The following is a 27,638-nucleotide window of genomic DNA, read 5'->3' on the forward strand; positions in this document are numbered from 1 at the left end:
TTGAAATTTCGACAGAGTAACGGGATTTTTGAATACTGAAATTATTAAAACCAGGTGTTTTTCTGTCTTACCTCACTCTTGGTTTTTCTCTTTTTTTTTTTTTTTTTTTTGGATTTTTTTTCTTACTCACGAAGCCGGTCAACATACAAGCCAAACAAATTAATGCACAAGTAGCACGTAAAGAATGCATCAGGATGGTCTTTTAATTTTGGGTACACCTGTCCTAGACGGACCCAACCCCTGTGTTGAGTCCCCTAAGTCAAATGCACGTGATGCAAGCAAACGTACCTACTAGGGATCCGGCATGAGGCTGTGTTATTCTAAGTTTAAATCCTGGGTGTATTGTTCTAGACCTGGCTTACCCGAGCGGACAACTCGAGCCGGGGGGGGGGGCAACGTACTGGTAACCAAAAGGCCATCCGGCTTTGTAACTGATCCGATCCTCGTTCTAAATTAGGATATGACACTAACAGAAAAGAAGTCACGCCAGCATGCACTTCCCAGAAGATTTAGAAGACTCAGAGAGAGGAAAGATTTCGTAGCAGTTTATATACAATTCATACAATATCAAAGCGGTAAAAAAAAATGGCATTTAGCACATTAGGCTCAAACACCTAAAAATAAGACAATCATGAAAGCCAATCATAACAGCTATTCTAAGCTCGAATTCTGAATCCTGAACCAGAGATTCTGGGTTCGGTCCCCAGCAGAGTCGCCAGAGCTGTCACACCTCCTTTTTCCCGAACGGATGGGGGATAGGGGAGTTTTTCTAATTAAAGTGACATTAAACGAAATGAAATTATTTATTTATTTCAGAGTCGCCACTTGGAATAATTTATGGTGTCCCAAGTCACCGGTTTATTCTAAATCCCAAATCGAGGAAATTGACTCTTATTTATGGTCTGCGAACACAGAAGACCGAGTAAGGAATTCTATTAACCCGAGAGAAGGTGTGAGGCACTCCCGGATTCCGTGGTTTTAGCAAGGTCGCTCAACTATTATTAATTGGCCTAATTATCTGATTTATTACATGTTTGAACCTATTGTGCATTTTAGCTTCTAACCACTTTTAATTATTTATGGAGTTTATTTGAACAAGTCGCGATGTCGCGCACTCATTGGTTTTTGTACACATTGCGAATCGCGCCACGTGAAACGCACTTGCGACCTACAATGTGTTGATTTTATTATTAACATTTGAAGTTATGGTCGAGTCACGTGAAATGCACACTCGAATTGGGGTTTATGTATCATGACTAAGCCACGGGAACCGTACCCATAGTCACAATGATTTATTTATGAATCGCGCCTAAAGCAAGCTACGATGTTCATAAGTTGTTTATTTAAACTACCATGAGATTATTGGTGAAGCTATTGAATTATGGGTAACAAATTCACATGGAAAATATACAAACCTGTATCCAACCCCAAATTATTTAACCATGTATAGTTAACTAACTAACAAAATCAAAGATCGGCTATATGAAACCATGGACAACTAACATTAACAGAACTATACTAACAGAATGTGAAAGCTTTTCTGAAATAAGGCCACAATAACAAATTAAAATAAACTAAAGCTACTGCTCATGCTTTCTATCACAAGAACCAAACGAAATATCATACAAATTAGCAAAATAAAAGGTGTAATAACGAGAGAGTGGACCTTTAAGCCAAATAATTTTCCATGACTTGATCTAGTAGACAACTCCAAGTGAGATTTACAGTAGAGTAAAGCCGACAAAACTTGAGCGGCGAACAACAAAAATAGCTTGGACGCCTTTGACCGGAAACTCAAACGGCAACCTCGGGGGCAGCGGTTATGGTTGTTTGTTAGTGATTTCCATAGTGTTTTGTGGGAGTAAAGGTGTTGTATTTTTAAGGGCTATTTGCAGCAGGTTTTTTGCTGCCTTTTGGACTTATTTTCACTGGAGTTTGGGGAGGAATTTGTAGTTTTGTTTGATGAAATTGTGAGGAAGAAGAAGAAAGCTTCCTCTTTTGCCCGTCCCCTCTCGTGTTCCTCCTTTTTAGCAGGCTGCGGCTGTTTTTCTTGCTGAGCTCTTAATGTTAGGGCGGGGAGGGTCTCCTCTGATATGTGTGTCCGTTTGGTGGTGTTGAAGAGTAGGTATTTATCTTTAGGTAGGGAGAAGGGGCTTAGGGTTAAGGGATTGGGCTTGGATTTAGGAAATTGGGTTGGGTCCATGTCTTGTTGGGTTTTAATTTTGGGCTAAGAAGACTAAAATAATATAATATATTTATAAAAATCACTCTTAATAAACTACTAAAATAAAATTAAATATTAAAAGTAAAACTATATTTTTGTATTTTTAAATCTTATAATAAAATAAAAAATAGAGAAAATAGGCTAAAGTCATGGTAAAATTAAAATACTATAAACATAAATATACTAACTGACCTTAAACTAAAAATGAAAATATTTTTTGAGTTTTTAAATTGTAATTTGAAGTAAAAATTGATTGAAACTCTATAAAAATTAAATTTAAGTTAAATAAATATTTTAAACACTAAAATAGCTCAAAAACGTGCCGGATCAAAAATTACGTGCTTACAAGGTTCAATTAAATATTTCATTGGTAGAGGTACTTCGTGAAATTCCAAAGTATGCTAAGTACATAAAAGATATAATGGCTCACAATAGGAAATTGACTGAGTTCAAGACAGTTGCACTTACTGAGGAGTGCACTTCAAGGGTCCAAAACAAGCTTCCCCAAAAGCTTAAGGATCCTGGCAGCTTCACTATCCCAGTCCGAATCGGTAATAGTGATGTGGGTCGTGCTCTTTGTGATTTGGGGGCAAGAATAAATCTAATGCCCTTGTCCTTGTTTAAGCAATTGGGTTTGGGAGCTCCAAGACCAACCACTGTGATGTTGTAATTAGCTGATAGGTCCATAGCCTACCCGGAATGAGTGATTGAAGATGTGCTGCTGCAAATTGGGAAATTTATCTTCCCAGCTGACTTCATTATTCTAGATTTTGAGGCTGATGAACAAGCTCCAATCATATTGGGACGACCTCTCTTGGCTACTGGTGATGCAATAATTAAAGTGAGAGAGGGAAAAATGATTATGAGGGTGGACAACGAGGAAGCAGTCTTTAATGTCTACAAAGAAATCCAACTTCCCCGCCACTATGAGGAGCTCTCTATGATATCTGTTGTGGAGGCGGACGAGCAACTTCTTGACACAAGTGTATATCTAGACAACTCTCTAGAAAAAGCACTCATAGTGTTCGATAGCTTGACGATTGATGATGAGGTTGAGGAGATGATGCATATCCTAGATACATCATGTGCTTACATACAAAGAATACACCCGTTTGAGCCCCTGAATAAGCCAAGCGGGCATCCTCCAAAGCCATCAATTGAAGAAGCTCCAAAACTGGAGCTTAAACCCCTACCCCCTCACCTTCAATATGCTTATTTGGGTAGTTCTGACACTTTACCTGTTATTGTTTCTTCTCACTTGTCTAAATTGCAGGAAGAAAAGCTATTGAGAGTGCTACGTGAGCACAAGCGAGCAATTGGGTGGACAATGTCTGACATTAAAGGCATTAGTCCAGCTTTCTACATGCACAAAATCCTCATGGAGGACGGACACAAGCCAAGTGTAGAGCATCAATGCCAACTAAATCCAATCATGAAAGAAGTGGTAAGAAAAGAAGTGATTAAGTGGCTTGATGCAGGTATTGTATTTCCAATCTCTGATAGCAAATGGGTAAGCCCCGTTCAATGTGTGCCAACGAAAGGGGAGATGACTGTAGTAGTTAATGAAATAATGATTTAATTCCTACAAGAACTGTCACTGGATGGAGAATTTGCATAGAGTATAGAAAATTGAACAATGCCACCCGGAAAGACCACTTTCCCCTTCCCTTTATTGACCAAATGCTTGATAGGTTAGCTGGCCAGGAATACTACTGTTTCTAGACGGTTATTTGGGGTATAATCAGATTGCTATAGCCCCAGAGGACCAAGAGAAAACTACATTTACGTGTCCTTATGGCACGTATGCATTCAAGAGAATGCCCTTTGGTCTTTGTAATGCACCTGCGACTTTTCAAAGGTGTATGATGGCTATTTTTACTGACATGGTTGAAAGATTTGTAGAAGTGTTCATGGATGATTTTTCTGTGTTTGGATGTTCTTTTGATAGTTGTTTGATGAACCTTGATAAAGTGCTTGCCAGGTGTGAAGAGACGAACTTGGTGCTAAACTGGGAAAAGTGCCATTTCATGGTACGTGAAGGTATAGTTTTGGGGCACAAGGTGTCAAAAGATTGTCTACGGGTGGATAAAGCAAAGGTGGAGGCGATTGAAAAATTTCCCCCACCGACATCCGTCAAAGGCATTCACAGTTTCTTGGGCCATGCAGGTTTTTATCGTTGATTCATTAAAGATTTCTCGAAAATTTCTTGTCCGATATGCAGGCTCCTAGAGAAAGATGTCACCTTCAAGTTTGATAATGCATGTCTGAAAGTATTTGAGGAGCTAAAGGGAAGATTGGTGACTGCACCAATTATCATTGGCCCAGATTGGGCACAACCATTTGAGTTGATGTGCGATGCAAGTGACATAGCAATCAGAGCGGTTTTGGGGCAAAGGAGGGATAAAATCTTTCACTCCATTTATTATGCGAGCAAAACTATGAATCCAGCTCAGATGAATTATACAGTTACTGAAAAGGAGTTGCTTGCAGTGGTGTGGGCGTTTGACAAGTTCAGATCCTATCTAGTGGGAACCAAAGTCATCGTCTACACAGATTATTCAGTTATCAGATACTTGTTTGAAAAGAAAGACGCCAAGCCGAGGCTGATTCGTTGGGTCCTCCTCTTGCAAGAATTTGACTTAGAGATCCGAGATCGAAAAGGGATAGAAAATCAAGTGGCTGATCACTTGTCCAGATTAGAAAGTCAGAACCACGTAGCTGAAGGAGGGTCAATCAAAGAAACATTTCCTGATGAGCAATTATTAGCAGTCACCTCAGGTGAAGCCCCATGGTATGCAGATTATGTGAATTTTATTGCAAGTGGGGTGACGCCACTAGAATTGACACCTGACAATAGAAGAAGATTCTTACATGATGTGAGGCTCTACATGTGGGATGAGCCATTCTTATATAGGCAGTGCGCAGATCAGTTGGTGCGAAGGTGTGTTCCTGAGGAAGAGATGAATGCTATACTGCATGACTGCCATACTTCGCCATATGGAGGTTATCACGGCGGGGATAGAACCGCCCAAAAAGTGCTACAATCAGGTTTCTATTGGCCAAAATTATTTAAGGATGCACATGCCTTTGTTAAAAATTGTGATAGATGCCAAAGAACCGGAACTATCACGAGGAAGCACGAGATGCCCTTGAAAAATATTCTGGCAGTAGAGCTTTTTGATGTTTGGGGGATTGATTTCATGGGACCGTTCCCATATTCTAATGGGCACAGGTACATCTTGGTGGCGGTCGACTATGTTTCTAAGTGGGTGGAGGCCATTGCTCTTCCTACTAATGACGCAAAGGTAGTGGTAAGCTTTGTAAAGAAGCACATCTTCACACGTTTTGGGACTCCAAGAGTGTTGATAAGCGACGGGGGAACTCACTTTTGTAACAAATTGCTGAATAATATTCTTGCAAAATATGGAGTTAAGCACAAGGTTTCCACTGCCTATCATCCCCAAACGAGTGGTCAAGTAGAAGTTTCCAACAGAGAGGTAAAGCAGATTTTGGATAAAACAGTAAGTGGGAATAGAAAGGACTGGGCCGGGAAGCTGGATGACGCATTATGGGCGTATCGCACTACATACAAGACCCCCATAGGTACTTCTCCGTACAGGTTGGTTTATGGGAAGGCGTGCCATTTGTCCATCGAGATTGAACACAAAGCATATTGGGCGATTAAAAAGCTAAATATGGAGATGGACTTGGCCGGTGAGAAGAGATTGCTACAACTCAACGAGCTTGATGAGTTTCGATTGCATGCGTATGAAAATGCCAAATGGTATAAAGAAAAGACCAAAAGGTGGCATGATAAGCACATCCAACATCGTGAGTTTGAGCCAGGTTAAGAAGTTCTCTTGTTTAATTCAAGGCTAAAGCTTTTTCCAGGAAAGCTTAAATCTCGATTGTCGGGTCCGTTTGAAGTGGTTAGTGTGAAACCTCATGGTGCGGTGGAATTACGTGATACGGGTTCCAATGCGACATTCTTGGTAAATGGCCAAAGAGTAAAACACTATTGGGGTGGTGACATTGCACGTCACAAGACCTCGATGGATTTAGTGGAGGCATGAAGAACGTGTTGCGTCGTGCCGCGACGTTAAATCAGGCGCTTCTTGGGAGGCCACCCAAGTTAGTTAGTTCATTATTTTGTAGGAATTAGATCTTGTATGTATATATAAAAAAAAGGGGGTCTAGAAATGGGAAAACGAGGCGGATACGTTGCATCCCCCTCAGCATGAAAAAATTGATGGACTAATTGCACAAGGCAGTGAAGTCTGCCCATCGCGTCCACAGCAGCGTCCAAAAATAATTCAGAGAAGTCACTTAGGACGCGTCGCGTCCAAATACGCATCCCAGGTAAGTATTACTTAAAACACTTAAACCACCTAAATCCCCTCCCTCACAATTTTCCCTTCAACCCGTCTTCCTCGTTCTTTCTTTTAATTTAATTGGCAGTCTTGAAACATCCGCAGTCTTGCGACGCATCCAAACACGACAGGTACGTATCGTCTTCCTCGTTCTTTCTTTTTCTTCTCTCCTAATTCTCCTCTCTTCCCTCTCTCAATGGTAGCAACAAGTTAGGTTTTGCCAACTTCAAATATCACATATGTGATTAAGAGAGGAACTAAAAAAGTTTGAGGTTTAGGGCTGTCGTTCTTGTTAGTTGTAATGGTTGCGAGATGATAAACTATAATTCCTTTCATCTCGTTAATTTTGGGAGGGTAGTCGAATTACACAACTGATAGAATGAACTAGGCACAACTGTTGCATATCACATGTTCGACGAATTGCCCGTGAGGTAAATTTAGGCGCCGGTGAAGTCTGAGTAACCGAGCAACATTAGTATATGCTAGTGAATAAGTGTGAGGTTGTTTGTGTTGATTGTGTACAACAATGTTTTGAGCCTATGATATATTGTCTAAATAAATTGAACATCCGGCACATGTTAGACATCGTGAATTATAAAGTGTTACTCGATTTAAATTGTGTGAGCGCTATACGTAATGGTATGTCATGAGAATAAGTGTGGGGTCGAGTGAGGTGCTATGTGCAATTGAACATGGTTAGTGAGCGTCGCTCGGATAAACCTCATGTTGGGCATAATGATATCTATATAGCGCAATGCTTATTTGTAAAATTTGAAGAGAGTTATCACATCCTTGCTGAAAGCCATGAGCTATAGTTTCATGAAGTATTGAATGGCATGACTCTGTGAATAATTGGAAGTGCAAGCTGTTGCAACTGCTTTATAGCTGAACTTCACTGTTTTATACGCTAATTGTTGATTTCTTTGCATTGCAGGTACTTAGGTTCATAAATGGCAGCAACGAGTATACCGTCCAAGCAACAAGACAAAGATAATAACAAGCAACCGCCCAAAAAGCCTACCGGAAAGGCAGCAGGTGCCCCAAATCCATAGAAAAAAAGGAAGCGGACTGAGAAGGAGAAGGAACTGCAGACTAGGCAGTTGATTGATGAATCAGAGCAAGAAGAGGAAGAACCATTAGTAAGGAGGACACTGAAAAAGGGTATTACAACAACATCATTAAATCCACCAAGCAAAGGGATAGAGATAAGAGAACCTGTGACATACCAGAGAAAAGCCTCCAAGCAGAGTGACCCGAATGATAAAGGAAAGCAGAAGATTACTGCAGAATCTGAGTCCGAGTCAGATTCGGATAATGAGCTTCTACATGGCGACATGAGTGACGAAGATGAGGGTGAACCAATAGACCGAGCTGCTTGGGAGAAGAGCTTTGTTAATGAAAAGGCATTTCGAGCTTATAATAAGATACTGGGTTCAAAGAAGTACATCCCAGAAAAGCCTATAAACATCGGAGCACTTAAGAAAAAGTACCCAGAGTTTCTAAAATCAATTCGAGAGGTGCAACAATGGGGACCTATTTTGAAGGGCCATGGCAAGGCCATCCTCACTATCGTCAGAGAGCTTTACGCCAATTGGCGTCACTCCAGGGGTAGCATTGTGAGAGTACGAGGGTTAGATATTAATGTGTCAGATGAAGCTCTGAATAATTTCTTAGGGGTGCCGCACATACTAACAGATAGGTTTGACTCCATATGCAAAATACCAGATTATGCACACATTAAGTCTGTCCTATGCCCTACCAGGAAGGATGCAAATTGGAAGCATGGGAGTATGGAGTACCATTCTATGGCCAAGGAATTCATGAGTGTGTTAGCACGTGTGGCTCTAAATTTCATATGCAACCACCTGATGCCATGCCAACATAAAACTGATGTCCCTCGACACCGAGCACTAGTATTGTATGCTTTATTGGAGGGGATACCGCTTAACTTGGGAGCCATCATGCATGACCAAATGCAACGTACCAGGATGAACTACAAGTGGAGGTTGTTCTTTGCAAATACCCTATCAGCTTTCTTGACAGAGATGGGAGTACTATGGGACAAGGAGAATGATGACGTTGAGCCTAAAGCTCCAGGACTATATGATGTTACTCAGGTACTAGAGCCGAACAAGGGAAGGTCTTCTAAGCTCACCATTCAACAGTTGTTTGAGCAAATGCAAGCGGATATGCAAGAGAACAAGGCTGAGTTGATAGCGACTCGTGTAGAGTTGAGTGCCACCAGAGACGAGTTGAGTCAGACTCGTGCAGATCTAAGCTGAGTCCAGACTGAGCAGGCCACGATGATGAGGGAGATATCATTACTCCTCAGAGCTCTGGTTCAACGTGCAGATATAGACATCTCACAGCTGATTGCATCGTCCACTGTCGGACCATCCACTCCTGTTCCTCCTATAGTCCCTGAGGCTCCACACACCAGGCCTACTGAGGTCGCTGTACCACCTGCTATAGAATCAGCTCCAGTTGGTGATGATAGGACAATGACAGCTCTCCCTATGCGTGAGGATTATATTGCAAGGCCGGAGGGGGTCTTGATGAATACCATGGATGCAGATGCTCTTCCACAGACTGCGGATGAGCCTTCCACCTTGACTTGAGGGAGTTTCTTCTCACCCTACTTTACCTTATTTGTGTGCATTGAGGACAACACACAGTTCTAAGTGTGGGGTGGGGGTTATTCATATTTTTTGTGTGGATGAATGTACTTAACTGTTACAATTTGACTGTTGGGGGCTGTAATATTCACTGGATTAATGGCATGTAATAGTAGTAAATTCATCTATATGGAGTAACTCTTAGTTGATTCTTGAAATTAGTGTTAGTATTAGGAGATTGACAGAAAACTAAAGAAAAGCACAAAAATAGAGTAGTAGCCTTGAGTAATTAGTAAAATTTTTGTGTAGGTAGTAATAATTCCCTGTGGTTTTTCTTTGTGCAACGGTTCTTTTCCATGGGATGTATTTTGAATCGGGTAGTAAATTTTTTCTTTTAGAATAGATTAGAGTTAGAAAATAAATGGAGGAAGAAATATGAGATTTCTAGGGGGCTCTTGACTTATTTGATAGTAGCATATTCAGGCTTTGGCATGTGTAATGCCTTTGATCATGAAGCCTTTATAAATTGGATAGCAAGTTTTGTGACACCTATGTCTCGTTTACATGACTTATGTTCACTTTGTGCTTAATGCTTAATATCTCGTTGCTCCATGAATACATACATTGTTTGAAAGTCGGAATGTGATCGTCCTTAGTGAGTCATGTGCCATGTGGGGTGAGGTTTTTGTGTTATTCATGTATTGTACTTGTGTCTAGAACTTGCCCGGTATGTGAGTTGAAGCGAAATTTGAGGTGATGCTCGGTTTGAAAAATGATTTTAGGCTTTCTTTGATCTTTTTGAGCTTATTGCTTATCATAAATAAAATTTATCCCTAGTTAACCAATTTGAGCCTATTGACTTTTATTTGGTACCCACATTACAAGCCTATACCCTTTTTATTCTTAATTGACATTGTTTTGATCCTTTTACCTCTTGAAGCACTTTAGTTGTTAGATGAGCGCTAAAAGAAGTAAGAAGGAACTAAGTGTGGGGTGGCTTTTGAGTGAAACCAATGAAAGGAAGAAAGGTGCACTTGTTTTGTAAAATAATACACCACTAGCGGAAATTGAAAAAAATAGTTGAAAAAAAAAGAAGGAAAAAATAGATGAATAAATTGTTGTCTTGTTCTTGCTAGTGGGTATGAATTAAAGTAGTGCTTAAAGAAAGAGGAAATATTGTTGGGGATGATATTATTTTTGAAATTGAAATGGTGTTGAAGAATTTGCGCTTAAGTTATTTGGTGATGTGTTAAAGTGCTTAGGAGGTTGAGTCACTATTCCTAAAATATATCCTACCCGTCCCTTAGCCCACATTACAACCATGAAAAAGTCCTAATTGATTCTAGATCGAGCGAGCTTACATTAGTAGAGATTTACATTAAGGGCAAGCCTATGGTACCAATTGCATGCATGTGACTTCTTTGTGAGAGTGAGCGATTTTCTTTGATATATGTGAGTCATTAGAATATATTTGATCATGAGATTTGAATGTGTGGATTGAACTCGCTCTCTTGTTCTTGTTGTAAGGGCACATGGTTTCACGAGGGATATGTAACGTTATTAGACTTCTCTATGATGTTGGGTGTTCAAGCCATGAGTGCATAGTGACATTGAGTCGGTTTTTGAGGTTAGGATTGTTGTGAGTATGTTGTCTTTGTTTGAATATTTTTAAAAGAATGACACAAGTAAAGGTAAGTGCATATGATGCATATTCTAGAGCCTAATTGTGGCAAATAACTATGGTCATAGGTGTGGTGTTCTTTGAATGATAAGATCTTAATTTTGTTTTGTCTACTATAGTGATGTTTGTTCGAGGACGAACAAAGGTTTAAGTGTGGGGTAGTGATGTTTGACATATTTCGATATGTGTTGATGTTACTTTACCCATGTTTTAACCGCTTTTTGATGTTATTTGATCTTTAAAATGCCCAATATGGTTTAATTATTGGTTTTATGACTAATTGAGTTGTGTGTGGTGAATTAGGGTGTTTGGAGTGCAAAAATATAAAGAAAAGGTGCTCTAGGTAGATGAAGAGAGATTGGATGCGTCGCATCCAATCTAGAAAAATCAGATTTCGTGCACCCTTAGCAGTGAAGTCGGCCCATAGCATCCGCACCTGGGCAAAGCTGAGATGGAGGAACAAGGGTTGGATGCGTCGCATCTATCCTCGCATGCAAAACTGAGAAGTAGAGGACGAGGTGGATGCGTCGCCTCCACCTTAGCATCAATCCCTGAAGCCGATTTGGACTAGGAATATGAGAACTTTGGCCCACGACTTTTGTACGTAATATATAAACTAAAAACGCCTCCTTTAGGTCATCGAACATATTGGAAAGAGGGAAAAAGCCACGACAAAGCTGGGGAACCACAGAATTCATCTTGAGTTCTTATTTTTCCTTCTTTTATTGATTCTTATGCACTCTGGTGAATTATTTGATGATTGCATGAACATGAGTGGCTAAGAACCCTATTATTCTAGGGTCACGGGCGATACATGAATGTTGATGATTGAAGTTTAATTTGACAAAGTTGATTTTATCATATTGGGTTGCTTATTTAATTCTGTTTTTAATTAATTTGTTGAGTAGCTAACAGTGAATTACTATCTACGAATCTAGAGTTGAACTCGAAAGTGGGAATTCTAGATTGCATATAGAATTAGATAGAGCAAGTTCTTGAACCCGGACATCGGGGAACGAATTCGCAATTAGGATAGAAATATACCTAATTGCCTTTCTCGGTTGCAATACAGGAATTGTAAATGCGTTCTTGTTAATCTTAATTCCATAGACATATAGGTATTAAGTTAGCTTGAATAGGCGAGTAAGAACTTGACAGAGTTTTATGAGTAATATCAACCCTGTCAATCAACAATCCAGATAAATCAATTAGTTATTTTAAACTAAGAATGCAACATGATTGTTAGATAACGCGTAACACTGGAATATTATATCCTATTGATTGTTATTCAAAACTATTTAAGTGTTGTGGTTGATTCCTAGTATTTCATTACTTGATAGTCTTTAGGTAGTAATTAAGAAAATTATCTATTTTGTGAGAAATCTTTTGAATCAATAAGGCATTTGAGTTAGAATCAGTCGAAAGTAAATCATAGGTCTTCGTGGGAACGATACTCTACTCATTACTCTATTACTTGACGACCACGTATACTTGCGTGAGTGTGCATTTGGACCCAACAAGTGTTTGACTTAACAAAATAAACTGAACAACACAACACGAGACATATGGCAAAAAATTGGAATTCAAGAATTTAGTATCTGATGTACATAGTCATTGGAACATAACAATATATATGCATTTATAAATCATAAATTTTCTTGTTCAATTGAATCACTTAGTGAATTCTAAGCCAACCCCATTTTCCTCTCTCTTTCTCATTGTAAGAGAGAATTCCAAGAATCTATTTTTTTTAAATATTGGGGATTTTTCATGAGTTTCACAAATGGAAATAATTAATTTGAGAACTTAAGTTATATTAAATTAATTAATCTGTCTTTTTGAGACTTGACACTGGCTTTAGACCATGTTTCATAGCAGCTTCCCAAACTAAGTCAATTCTGTCTACATCAATAGCTCCAACTTCATGGTGTGTCCATCCTTCTAATGAATGAACCACTCCTCCTGCATGGCATGCATGGACTACCCCTCTTTCCATTGTATACTGTTTAATTATTCATCCCAAAAAAAAATTAGTTATGAGAAATAATAATAATAATAATAATAATAATATGAGTTGATTCGTTTCATTTTATAAAAAGTGCTTGATTGGGTATGGAATTTACGACAGGAAAAAAAACTTGGAGCACTTTGCGAAAAATATCTTTATAAACTATATACATGCCATGATATTTCTGTTGTTATACCAGCATGTTATTAGGAAAAAAGGGCAGCCTGGTGCACTAAACTCCCACTATACGCGGGATCCGGGGAAGGGTCGGACCACAAGGGTCTACTGTACGTAGCGATTGTTTTCACGGCTCGAACCCCTGGTCACATGAAAGCAACTTTACCAGTTACGCCAAGGCTCCCCTTCCAGCATGTCATCAGGAGTAACATGGAACATTGGAAGATAAAGAGTTTTTCAAATTATATAAATATGTCTTTCTTTCTTGAACTTGGATTAGACGGAATATAAAATAAAGGGGTTTCAAAGAAAAGTTTTATTGTTCTCTCGAAATTATGTACCGAAGTAGAATGCATCTTTGGGTGAAATAGGATAAATCACTACTATAAAAACATGACTTAGCGACGGATAAATACTGTAGCTAAACAAAAAAATTTATTGTTAATCCTATTTACCGACGGATTAATGATAGATTATCAAGAAATTCTGTTAGTTACGAGCGATTTAGCGACAAAGTTCGTAGTTAAATCTTATTCTTTTGTAATGAATTATCTCAAGAAATAGTAAAATGATGAAAAATTACAAATTGATGGATATTGTAATGAAAATTACTGACATACCTCACAAGATCCAAGTCCTTGAACATCTTCAGGTAATCTCATAGCAGCAAGATCACCATATGTACAATCTCTTCTAAAGGACAAAATTGGAGGAACCACAAATTGATGGAAATGAGTTCCTTTTGGTGCATAACTCTGCTCTCTTGGTGTTATCCATTTTCCAACTATCCATGTCTATAAATATTATAACCAAACAAACCAAAACTTTAATATTAGATAAAAGGATGACAACAATCATAACATAATAGTAACAACATTTCTCACTTTTTTCTAATTTCAATTCAGTATAATTTTTATACATTGACGGTATAAATTTTTCTTTACTCTATCTGATCACCTTATAGTTAAGTAAAAAAATTCATAAAAGGTGGGATTAGTAATTAAGAGTAAATACACACACACTTTTTTTTTCGATAGTGGATGTATCTTAAATAACAGGTGTATATTTTGGTTGGCACCCTAAGATTCAAAGTTTAAGCAACTGCATTGGTCAATTTAAGAGGCACAACTTGACTTTTAATGCACTATTTTGGTTCGACTCTCACTCCAACACCCGCTCAAACTTTTTTTCGATAGAGGTGGTCTTGCCACTTTCAAATTCTGGGTCTGCCTCTGCTCAGGTAAATCCTTTGCATTTTTATATTGTCTAATGGCTACAAATGTTGATGCAAACCTACACTTCTAGAAGGAATTTCATTTTTTTCTGTGTGTTTTTACTAAGATTTTAAAATTATTTTGCAAATTCTGAACATTAATATTTGCAACCTGATAAATGAATATATACCTTACAATTTCTGGCAGCTTCATACTTTGTCACCTGGACTAAGTACTTCTGGTATTCAGCAGGAGCTTCCTTTTGGATCTTTTGAAATCTTTCGGTTGATGATGTTAGCATCTGCAATTTTGTATGAAAAAATTCGGTTAGTTACGAGCGATATTTAAACCAATATGTTATCAAGAGTACGACAACCCATTGGAATATAAAGACAGCTCGATGCTCAAAACATCTCGAATTCATATAAAATCAGGAGAAAACTCGTATTTCAAGGGGCGTGACGTAGACATCCTTTCATCTTCCAAAAAAAAAAGTAAAATTTTCAATCTCTACAATAATTATATTGGCAACTCTGCATTTTCCAAGTACAATTAACACACAAACTTTAACATGGACTTGTCTCAAAAGGACAAATTTGGACATTGGACACTATAGAGATGTTGTTATAGAGTGGTCTGACTATATGTGTAATTCATATATAATATGTGTATAATCATTTATAATCATTGTATAATCTATGTATATGCCGGCAAAAAAAAGTAAACAGTGAGTTCAGCCGGCTATTTGTGTAAAGATAGAAGAATAAATTGTTTGATACTTACAAGTACACGAACTTGTCTTCTACAAAGGTAAAGAGCAATAACTCTTCCAAGTTTAGAGGTGGCTCCAGATAAGAAAGCCTCAGTTACATCCTCTGGAATTTCTTTAAGTATAACAGCTGCTGTTAAGGTATTTCCATGAACAACTCTTACTTTAAGGTTAGGATGTTTGTTTACAAATAATGTCCCTCCTCCATTTAGTGCCTCATTCTGCATTAAAAAAAAGAGTTTATGTTTTGTGTACTGTATATATAAAAATATTTACGCAATCAGTTTATTTATAAGGCAATTACGCGTAATAATATGTACCGCCTAAATACTATAAAAGGAGAAATGCTCTCTATAAGAATTATTTTATGAGAAAAAGTTAAATGCTATTCCTCCTATCATTTTTAACATTAGAATAAGGACATGGATTCAGAGGCGGACCTACCGTTAGAGTAGGAGGGTCACAGGACCCGAAAATTTTGAAAAACAAATTGTATATACGTGTATATATCTTAAATAACAGGTATATATTTTGATTGATACCGTAAGACTCAAAACTTCGTCAACTGCACTAGTCAATTTAGGGGGGCACAGCTTGGCTTTTCAACTGCATTATCCTCATGAGTTCGATTCCTACTTCAGTATTTCTCAAATTTTTATTTGATAGTGATGTCCTCGCCACTTTCAATTACTAGGTCCGCCTTTGCTTGCGTGGACCCTGTAGTACTTGAAGCGTATGTCATTTTCATCATAAATGATTAATCAATGATCAATTGATCACAGCTCTGAGATAAGTGTCAAGGCAGTTTCCTTTGACAGCAATTAATAGTACTACTACGTTCACAAACTTTATTGTAGCATTAAATGAAGGTCGACTTGCGTAGCAAAGTTTTATACTAACTTTCAGCCAACTACCATGTCCGCCACATGCAAATATCAAAACTTATACGTCAAATGGTACAGTTTTATTTCATGGTTTGACAGGGGCGGATCTAGTGAATCGGTTATGGATTCGGTCGAATTTAATATCTTTTATTCAAAGTTTGTGTTTGATTTGAATCCAATATAAAAGGACTAGTAGCCTGAATCCATAAGCTTCAAATTCTGGTATCGACTTTAGTAGTATAACATATTCTAGTCTACGCATTAGTCCTTCTTGAGATTTTCACCATGTGACAAGATCTTCATGACTACTAATTGTAGATTTTTTACGTTACTTTTAGAATTATTTCAATTTTATAACCGTAAACATATGATTTTTAGTAATTAAGATACGTGAAACATGTTCATGTTTTACAAATCAAGGGGTTGGATAATTTCATCCAAAGGTTTACTTTTATGAATCTGTAAGTGTGAATTTGCTCATACTGTCGATCTCCAAACTCAAATAAATTGGAGGGGGGACAGGGAGAAAGTTGTGGTATGTTAACAACAAGCATAAAATTAATATGATAAATTCTCAGACAACATAATTTAAATATTTTTATATACAGATGGGGGAGGGGTGGGAGGGTGGGGGGTGGGTAAGTACCTTGTTCAATGCAGCAAGGCTAATAACTTTGACTCCCAATCTATCAGCTCTAAGGATTGCTTGCTCTATTTGATTATTAATCCCTTCAGCTGCGAATGGCAAGAAATACTGCCACACCCAAAAAAAAAAATTATAGTAAACAATTTGAGTTAAACAACACTTCAAAGTAACAACTAAAAAGGTAGTCTGGTGCACGAAACATCATGTATTACACGGCTCAAACCCTTTGGGGTCTAGGGAAGGATGTTATATATACAGTCTACCCTGATGTAAGCATTAATGACCTATAAGTCACACAGAGACAACTTTACCGTTGCTCTAAGACTCCCCTCTAAAGTAACAACTGAAAGTACATCACATGTTCGAACTCTGCCGGCATAAAAGCTTGGACAGAAAAATAGGTCATTATCGGTCGAGTTTCGAACCGTACGCAACTGACCCTCTGCATTTCTCAATTATAAAGAGAATAGAGGGCTAAAAAAGAATATTTACAAACCTGAAAACCAAAGCGAGGAACCACCCAAGTTTGATGCAATCGACCCCTTAAGTTGTAGAAAGAGTTCAAAAAGACCTTGGAATATGCCCACATAACCAACATAACTACAAAAGTAATGGGCAATAAGGGAAGCAAGAAGAGCCTGGTACTGAAAGGTTTTGACCCAAATGATCTAAATAGGAATGGAACGTGCATTGCAGATGTCAAATCCACTACATGTGCCAAAAATACAAAATCTGGTACCCTCCCATTTTTGCCTGCAATTTTGCAACAGTAGAAGTTTTAGTAGCCATTTGGATTTTGGACATTTGAAATTGAAAGCAAGTAAATTGTATGGTAGAAGAATCAACTCATATAGTCGTCCACTCAACCGTTTTATATTACAAATAGCAAACATATAATATGGTTTCTCCCCTTTAGCTGGATCAGAAAAGATTGTATTAAAGTTTCGATCGGTTAATAAAATGTTGCCCCTGCTAGTATCGAAAGTGATAATAAAAGTGAGAATGTTGTCACTAGAAAGGCTGGAGGATCGAATCTTAACTAACTCATGTATTGTAATATCAACCAACCTTTAGAACCAGCCGATAATAAAATCAAAAGAAAGAAGATTGGTTGGTAAATCTAAAGTACTATCGATGGACTTCATATGTAACTCACTTTTCCTCAAATCGTTTTTAGTTAGAAGGTTGGATGCATAATATATATATAATTTATGTATATTATATTTTGTACACAAACGGGTAGGTGACAATTTTCTTCACCATATGATACAAATATTTTCCAATGCTAATTAAGTATCTCACTAGTACAACACATAAAGATGGATTCAAGATTTTGAGTCGGTGGATACATTTATAGTATTGCAGATTTTCTTTTTCAACAATCAATGTTTACACTAAATCGATTAGTTAAACCTTAAGAGTCGCATATATTAAAGTGATAATGCATATTAATAACTCATATATAGTGATAAAAATTTATTAGAATAACACATGTCATATACTTATTGATTTGATGCGACTAGTCGTATATATGTAAGTTCTTTGTTGTACTTCACCTACTACTTCTTTATGACAATACATACAAACTTAGTATAAATGTATACATTTAAAATTTGTTCAATTTGCTTTTTCTCTAGTGAATCGCTGTCTCATTAATTGTCCTTGGGCTATTATGTTTCCCTTTTTATATGTTGTCCTTGTCTTAGTTATTATAGTTTAAAACGTTATATGAAAAGCCTACCTAGAGCAATGTTAGTTTCTAAGAATAGATATAACCTTGTTTAATTCTGTATAATACTTTTTATAATCTATATTAAATAATTTAAGATTGAGTACTTTTGCACCAATAAATTTAAGTTCTCAAGAAAAGTCGATATATTTACATAATATTGAAATCCAAGTAAGTTAAACTCGATCGATAAACTTTAACATCTACTCTAACTCTGGCGTCAACCAAATAACATATCCATAATAGCTTAAAAGAGATCATTAATAAGGTCAATTACTTGCTACAATATGTTAAATTATATATATATTGTGTAAAAATTCTTTATTTTATCGGTATATAAAAGTTAAATCGAATATCATTGAGCTATGTTAAGATAAGTATTTACCTGATTCAACACTTAATTTTGTGTGCATTTCCCATGATTTTGGATTTAGAGTATTCCCTAAAACATCAAAAAGTGGCATAAAGAGGCAATAATTGGTCTCCATTTCTGTGTGGTGTAGGCTGTGATACCTGTCAATATTATGGCCAAAAAAATGAGGAAAGAATGACAATAAATGAGTTATTAAAAAAATAGAAAAATAAATTTGGGATAGGTGAGCAAAAAGGAAAACTTATTGTTTTTTCTTATATAAAATATAATTTGATACAATGGCATTAAATTTTATTAGTTGTCTATGGCAGAGGGAGGCACCAACTTTTTTCAACCACATAATTCCTTGAAAGTGTAATAATAGCTGTAAATAGACTTTAGTGCATTTAGTGCTTATCAATATGCCCAAAAAGATTTGCTGAAAACATTAAATTCACTTGTTCTAACTTTTTCTCGTTTTCGATTTCACGAGGTACTGTGCAAAATTAGTCACCAATTTACCTTTTTTATTTTGGTCCAAAATAAGTGTCCATTTATTTAATCAAGAACAAATTTAATTTTTTTCCCCAAAATTACCCTTATGTGCGTATCCCTAAAAAGTCTTTTACTCCTCACATTAACTATGCTGCAACATTTAATTAAGGGTAGTTTAGTCACACTAACTATTTTTGTCTAGAATTTTATATTTTCTTAATGAGTGCATATGCCCAAGGCAAATTGGTCACTTATTGTGGACCAGAGGGAGTAAAACATAACTCGAGTCTATATCATCCATCTTTTAAAGTTTTTGTGTAGTTTTAGAATTTTTTTTAATAAAATCAATGATAAGATTATTTGTCTAAAATACATTTTATTTCTCTCTTAAACGTTTCACTTAATTAATACTTCAGTAATTAGAGCAATAAGAATAATGAATTAAAAAAAGTTTCTTTAAAACATCAAATAATTTGTCAAAACAATTAATATTTTAGGGCCGAAAAATAATGATTTTTGTGATTGACAAAGTTTGACATGTATATACTCCGCCACTGCAGAGACTTTCTGCACAAATTACTGAAACTAAGTCTCATTATCTACGCAAACAATAACTACACACACACACACACACACATATATATATATATATATATATATATATATATATATATATATATATATATATATATATATATATATATATATGTGTGTGTGTGTGTGTGTGTGTGTGTGTGTGTGTGTGTGTGTGTGTGTGTGTGTGTGTGTGTGTGTGTGTGTGTGTGTGTGTATATATATATATGACAAGTAAAACGGATCGGAGGAAATAAGTAATCACTTACGTTGGGGTGTAGAGAAGATATTTAAGAGTAGGAAATGCTTGAAATAGTTGATGAGGAATAATCTCAAAATTGCTATGTCCCAAACATCTTAAGCAATCAAAGATCAATATATAACCATATATCATAGTTATTGATCCATATCCCAAGAGACAAGTTCCTAAAATTGGAATTCCCATCACTGCAGCTAATATTATGTGCTCCAAAAGTGTAGCATGTCCAGCTGAATTTCCACAAAACACAAGGAGAAAAAGTTTAGAACATCACAAATATTATACATATAAAGTTTGAAAAGTTTGAATATAACTAATATTCACTGACAGTGTAAAGATATAAAAAGGGCATGACGGTACACAAAGTATCCCACATACACACATGGTGCAGGGTGCAGGGAAGTGTCGCACCCCTAGAGGTGCCCTAATACAAATACTAATGACCGCTTCCACGGCTCGAACATGTGATTACACTATTAGTATTATTTAGCTTGTTATATCGGGCCGTTGTCTCGCTTACTTTTCAAGTTGCTAGATGCATTCAATATGGGTAATTACCTGTAGTTATCTCTTAGGTGATTTAATAGTATAATTAAATATTCGTTTAGACAATCCGTTTAAAACGTCTGTTTAAACTATCAGATTACTTAAAAGATAACTATAAGTAACAACACATAATAATTGAGATTAGTAACCTGAAAAAAGGCATGTGATGACCTACTAATTTGGTTAAAACATATTAATAGTGAAAAAAATCTCTAAAAATATTTAATATAAAAAAAACTACATTTAAATGAAGAAATTACCTGTAAAGGGTTGGAGTACAGGTGACGAGTGATGGAGTGAATGATAATGGTTGAATAGATAGCTTCCATGAAATTTTTTATGCAAGAAATAATAAAGGGGTTCTGAAATTGCTATATGGAGAATTGCAACAGCCATTAATCCTTTGAAGTCCCATAAAGGAAGATTGATTAGGTCTTTAAGCATGTAGAAAACTAGTGAACCCATTATACCATGAAGCAATATGAAATTATCCCTGCAAAAAATAACAAAATTGTAACTAGTTCAAAATTTTGGGAACAGAAAATAGGCTTTAATAATATAATCATTGTGAATTTATATAGCCAATATATTGCTGATTAGGGCGTATAGCATAATTTCTTCGTGACAGCCTATGCACGAAGTGTCTCGCGTTCACGCAGGGTCCGGGAAAGGACAGCACCCAAGGGAGTTGCATAAGTGGCTGATTTCACTGCTCAAACCCGTGACCCACATGCCACATGAATAACTTTATTGGTGCTCCAAGGCTCCGCTTCAAAAATAAAGGGCAGCCCGGTGCACGAAACATCCCACGTTTACGGTGGGTCCGGAAAAGGGCCTCACTTCGAGGGGGTGTGATGTACGCAGCGTACCTTGATGCAAGAATCAGAGGCTGATTCCACGGAACTTTATCGTCGCTTCAAGGCTCCTATTCCGGAATACAAATAAATTATAAAATAAAAAAAGAGATTCAAATTACCAGTCCCACTCATTGTCAATTTGCTTAAAACCAACACCTTCCTTGTTTATTTGTCTGTTTCGAGTTAAGAACAACATGCCACTGAAAGTATTCCAGGTATGATGCATACTGCATCTAAGTAAACATATAATGAGAATATGTAGACACCATGTTTCCTTGATATTGTCTTCTTGATATCTTGAGTACAACCATTTTGCAAGCAAAGGTCCATATAGTAAATACTGTTCCAAAAATAACAAGAAAAAAATACATAGTAAGTACACATTATTCCCCCATGTAAAAAATTTATTTCACTACTAGAAACACGTGTTTTCGGCGGACGGTTGCATCAAAATCTTGGCAAAAATCTAAAATTCCCAAGGAAATTGATGCAGCCCAGGGAGAACCAGTGAGGTGGGAGAATCCCAGGCTACATGAACCCCACATCAGCGCATTGTAATACCGATGTGGGACTTAAGTCTCATACCTTACGATGGACCAAAATAAACCACCACGCTTTGCATCCCTAGCCCCCGATGGCCGTGCGCTAGACATTTCTAGCCCCGGGCGAACACTGCTACCGACATCACCATCCAAGGCACAGTGGGCATAGAGGGTGGTGGGTGGTTCTGATACCATCGATATAACTCAGGGAGAAGCACAACCCCAAAAACTAGCTATAAAGGCGAGAGAGTCCAAGACTATATAAACCTGACATCAGCACATTGCAATAGCGATGTGGGACTCAAGTCTTATACCTTGCAATATGAGAAGTCCGTCGAAAAAATGCGTGTTTTTAGTAGTGAAAGAGCAGGAACAAAAAAAAGAAGATAAATAGATGTTTTGGAATTTTAAGTACCTTGAAACTTCCCAAGTTGTCCCATGGCCAAGTTGACAATGGAGCTTCCATGTTAAACAAGAAAAAAGTACTCAAAATCTTCTTATTATTATGTTTTCTGACTAAGAGTTTTGCTCTTGAGAGCAAATAGAAGATAAGAACAGATCCCAAGATGAAAAAAAGAACTTGAGAGAAAGAATGGGAGGAAGATTTTGTTGTGTTTTATAGTTGAGATTTGCTCTGTGGTTCTGAGTTCGTTTTGTTTCTCAAGAAAGTAAATTAAGGGAACTATGATAACATGGGCTGTTCTGACATATATATAGATGAAAATGGAAACAAAAAAAGAAAGAAAATTATAAATATTTATGTTAATTCTACCCTCCTATCTAAAAGGCAGGTCCGCCTCTTTTTGTTTATGGATGTACCAGTACTTACTGCTAACAACCTTTAATGGTTCTAAAAAAATATATGTATACATCTTAAATAATTGGTATATATTTTGATTGACACCCTAAGATTTAAATCTTGGACAGCTGTATTAGTTGATTTGTAGGAGGATAACTTGACTGTATACTGCGTGAGTTCGATTCTGACTCTAGTATTTGCTCAAATTTATATTCGACAGTGATGTCCCCGCCACTTTCAAATCCTGAGTCCGCCTCTAATTGAAGGTCTCAAGTTCAAGCCTAGGTATGTATGGAGTCATTTTTGGTAGGAAACACTTGGCGTGAATTCGAACTAAGCGGGTTCTAAAGGGAATACCGGAACATCGGATAAAAAAACAAAATAATTTCTACAACTACTTAGAGAATATTATTTTTATTTTAAATGCACACAGTTAGAGTTCCTAATGTGTCTTTATTAGTGTTTGTAACAGACAAATGGTCTTTGAAAAAGTGAACAACGCGTCAAATTTGTTCCATTGAAATAGGAGTAAGTAGCACAGCTGTAGGGATGGTGAGAATTTAATGTGACAAAAATGTGTATTGTATTGAGTGGTCATTAGGGGTTGGAATTGTAGGGTAGCAATATGGGCAAGCATACTGGGGACTGGTCTTTACACTTTCTCACCTTTGCCTTGTGGGTCTTATTATTTCTTTTTTTTTTCTTTTTTAATAATGGTATCTGAACCAACTTCCGCGTGTATTAATTGCTCGCCAAATACTACTTTTCTCCCTTCATTACAGATAATCAGACTAGCTTCCACACCTTGAGTATTATTCCAGCAAATACCTGCTATAGTACATATACTTTACGTGCATTTCAACTATTCGCTAGGTACTAGTACCCTTGCTAGTACAGGTGTTCGGACCAACTTGTGTGAGAATACAATAGGTATGTTATTGTTATTGTTGTACTAGTACATGTGTCCGGAGCAGTTATTCTACTAGGTACATAATACCTCCGCCAGTACATGTGTCCAAATTATCAGGTTGCACACTTCGACTATTCTACTGGATACTTGATATCTCTCACCACTACGATATAGTATAACTTTGCCAATCAAGGAATAGAAAATTTTAAAAAAAATTACCTACTAGTATCTTTTGTCTCTATTATAAATTCACTTTATTGACCGCTACGCAGCACTTTTAAATATGTGTGGGCCTTAATTAAACACCACTGGATGCAATAACCTGTCACGTTGTTTTGTCCTCATTTTTATTGTTGGTTCAGTCGGTTCAAATTTTGCTGCTCCATGTTAAATATTGTTGGATCTTTAATTTGATTCATAAATGCATATACTAAACATTACAAGGGTTGGCTAGCTAGTGGGATGAATAGTCAATATATGGATCTGTAAAATAGACTATGTTGTAGTACTATGTTCACATGTTGGCAGAGAGGGTCCGGAATGGTAAAAAAATATCTGCACCTAATATTTACAGTACACAAATAGACATATAATATGTAGTTGTTAGTAGGATATAATAATTTAATCATGATTTGCAGTTTTATCTATCTTTTTAATCTGATACTTGCTGAGGCATATTTCAAGGGTTCAAAATATAAGAAAAAGTAAACAAACAAAAAAAATCACGTTGATTCAACGTTTACTATATACATGAAAAATATTTTTGACCTAATATATATAATGTAATTTTTTGCCGAAGGAGGTTTGGATGTATTCCATCCGTCTCTAGCTCCGCTTGGGTCTGCTGATAACTTTATACAAAAAGAGGAGAGAAATTCAAAAATAATCATATTTACAAGTGATAATTGAAAAATAGTCATCGTTTTAAAAGTAATAAAAATTTAGCCACTTTTCATGTAAAAGATAATCTAAACAAAAATACCGTTCAAAATCCGGAAATATTCCAGCACATTAATATGTTGGAGTTCGAATTTTTTACATGTGAACTTCTAGCATAACATGCTGGAATTCCATAATATGCTGGAGTTCCAACATAATATACTGAAAGTCCCTACACAGGTGCTCCAATCTTCAGTATATTATGCTGGAATTTTTCGTACACAGGTCAGTGCTCCAATCTCCAGTATATTATGATAGAACTTTTCGTGTTGCAGCAAAATAGTGGTTATTTTTTAATGATTTTGCTAACGCTAACTATTTTTTAATTACCAATCCAAAAACTGATTAACCCGTGCTATTTTGATCAAAAGGAGGTCGTAGCACCAGAATATTTGCTACTTAGGATTAATTGAGTCTCTCTTCCTCAAGAAAAATTAATAGTGGGCTACAAGTGGGTTAGACACTTGGAATATTGATGGATTCTATCGTATAACTCCTTCCGCTCTACATTATTGTGTGCTTATTTAATTGGAACTTTTCACAGTCAAAATCAACTGGCGCTTCTTGTGATAACTTTTCACATTCAATTTAGTGTTTGTACATAATTTAATAATTAATTCTACTTGTAGAAGATTTGCTAAAAAATTGCGATCACACATGGCTGAGTTCTGCCTGTTTATTTTAAGAAAGATAAGGACAAGACATTATTGCTTGAAATCCAATGGATAATTAAATTTCATCTGGTTAATGGCTTAATTATTTTTAGTATCAGCAAACAAATTTGAGCTTCATTGTATATTTCCATGACAACAAATTTGTCACGACCCAAAATCTCACTAGTCGTGATAGCACATAACCCAACCCATTAGGTAAGTCAATTTCCAACTATTAAATTCTAATGAAATTAATTAAAAGAAAATATCTAAAACCAATACATCTCTCAAAGAACTGGTAGTACAAATCATGAGCTTTTGAAAATAGATTATACAAAGCGGAAATGAAATAATACATAGTCTGTTTGAATAATACATAAACAGAGCTTTTATAAATCTAGGGCTACCCTGAATAAGAGGCAGCTACAACAGGAACGCAGGTACATCTTCAGATCCCGCAACCATTGAGCACAGTAACAACGACAACCAATATCTGCACGCAATGTGCAGAAGTGTAGTATCAGTACAACCGACCCCACGTACTGAGTAAGTAACAAACCTAGCCATAGGTTGAAAGTAGTGACGAGCTTCCACCAAGGTTGGGTCCAAAACCACTAGTCCACAACAGTCCATAACAACATAAAGCAAATAATACCAGAAGTAACTCAGAGATAAAATGCTCAGCCAAATCATGATTTCAAAAATAATAGTTCTTCCTTTCAAGTACAATAGTGAAAAACCTAAATCGTTTACCGAAATTTCAAAAAAAATATGAATAAATTTGAAAGCAATAATTTTTCCAAAATCCGTTCAATAATAAATAAAATATCTCATTTTCTTTCCCAGATAACCGATGTAAAACAAATGCCTCACTATGACCATCTGTCAACATGTGTGTGAAATCATGAATAATGTGATACCGTACAATATGAAGAAAACACATCTCTATGCATACATGTCATGTGTTCATGTCAATGTAATGTATCTCAGAGATTGCAGTCATGTACTCACACTCTCAGACTACTCAATCTCATTGTCTCGCATTCTCTCTCACTGTGCTCAGCATACTCAATCACTCAGCGCTATACAATACCTGCTGCGGCGTGCAGCCCGATCCCTGTTTATAGTCGACTGCGCTTACTGGGGTGTACAGACTCATGAGGGGCTCCTACAGCCCAAGCGCTATAAGCATGGACAACCCACGTACTGCACGGACAACTCACGTGCCATAATATAAATATCTGGATCCGCACGGACAACTCACGTGCCATAATATAAATATCTAGATCCGCACAACCAACTCACGTGCAATATTAATATAAGGATCTGCACGGCCAACTCACGTGCAATAATAATATCTGGATCCGCGCGGCCAACTCACGTGCAATAATATAATATATATATATATATAAAGCCAACATGGCCTGCTGCGGCGCGCAACCCGATCCCAAAAATATCCTCACAATCAGGCCATCGGCCTCTCTCAGTCATCAATCTCTCCAGTCTCTCTTTCATGGGCTCACAATGTCATGAGAATATCCCAAAAGAATGATGATATGATGTATCAATAAATAACAACAGAGATTGGGATATGATATGCAATGAAATGAATATGAGTGAGTATGAATTTTCATTTTAAAATAAATATTTCACAATAATTTGACCTCCGTGGGTCCCAATAATACTGGCACAGAGCTTCAACATGATTTTTAATATGCATTTCAGCTCAATTTCTTTAACTCATAAAATCGCATTGAAAATGCCAAGATCATTTAACTACAAAATTCAACAGAAACAATTATGCCAATAATTCTATAGTGTACGCCCACACGCCCGTCACCTACCATGTGCGTCACCTCCCAACAATTCACGAAATACATATATTGAGGGTTCATGCCCTCAACTCCAAGATTAGAAGAGTTACTTACCTCGAACAAGCCAAATCCAATAGGAAAATGGGACTAAGTCCTATTTTCTGAACTTAAACTTTCTGTCCAGACCACTCTTTTTCACGAACGCGACAGGTCCCTCGCGTTCGCGAAGCACAAAATGTGCTTCCCAACATTTGCTCTTCGCGAACGCGAGACACTGTTCGCGAACGCGATGCTTTACGGAGCCCTTCTTCGCGAACGCGAGCTCCCTTTCGCGAACGCGAAGGCAAAAAACCATGCCCACTATGTTTCCCTTCACGAACGCGATACCCCATACGCGAACGCGATGCACAACCCAGTTTCTCTTCGCGAACGCGAGACCCCCTCGCGAACGCGAAGAGTAAATCCTGCCCGTCTGAAATTCCTCTTCGCGAACGTGAGGGCCCACTCGCGAACGCAAAAGAGAAAATTCGAAAAATGCAGCAACAGATATTCAGCAATCTCACAAAGGCCAAACATGATCCG

At 37.0% G+C, this 27,638-nt stretch overlaps 1 protein-coding gene across 2 annotated transcripts; it reads right to left on the bottom strand.

Annotated features, from left to right (window-relative positions):
* Positions 1–12,455: 12,455 nt before the first annotated feature.
* Positions 12,456–22,627, bottom strand: LOC107794456 (very-long-chain aldehyde decarbonylase CER3-like). 2 transcript variants are annotated; one of them, XM_075236541.1, is made up of 11 exons: positions 22,357–22,627; positions 21,519–21,739; positions 20,803–21,035; positions 20,007–20,226; positions 18,703–18,830; positions 17,085–17,341; positions 16,589–16,696; positions 15,073–15,279; positions 14,480–14,590; positions 13,696–13,869; positions 12,456–12,892 (listed from the first exon to the last, which is right to left on the bottom strand). In XM_075236541.1, exons 1-11 carry the CDS (start codon positions 22,405–22,407, stop codon positions 12,716–12,718), a joined length of 1,887 nt encoding a protein of 628 aa, XP_075092642.1. In that variant the 5' UTR covers positions 22,408–22,627; the 3' UTR covers positions 12,456–12,715. The 2 variants fall into 2 exon arrangements, with proteins under 2 accessions (XP_075092642.1, XP_075092643.1); XM_075236542.1 differs by lacking the exon at positions 15,073–15,279.
* Positions 22,628–27,638: the final 5,011 nt, after the last annotated feature.

The sequence above is a fragment of the Nicotiana tabacum genome, chromosome 18 (genome assembly GCF_000715075.1).
Source record: "Nicotiana tabacum cultivar K326 chromosome 18, ASM71507v2, whole genome shotgun sequence".
Lineage (NCBI taxonomy): Eukaryota > Viridiplantae > Streptophyta > Magnoliopsida > Solanales > Solanaceae > Nicotiana > Nicotiana tabacum.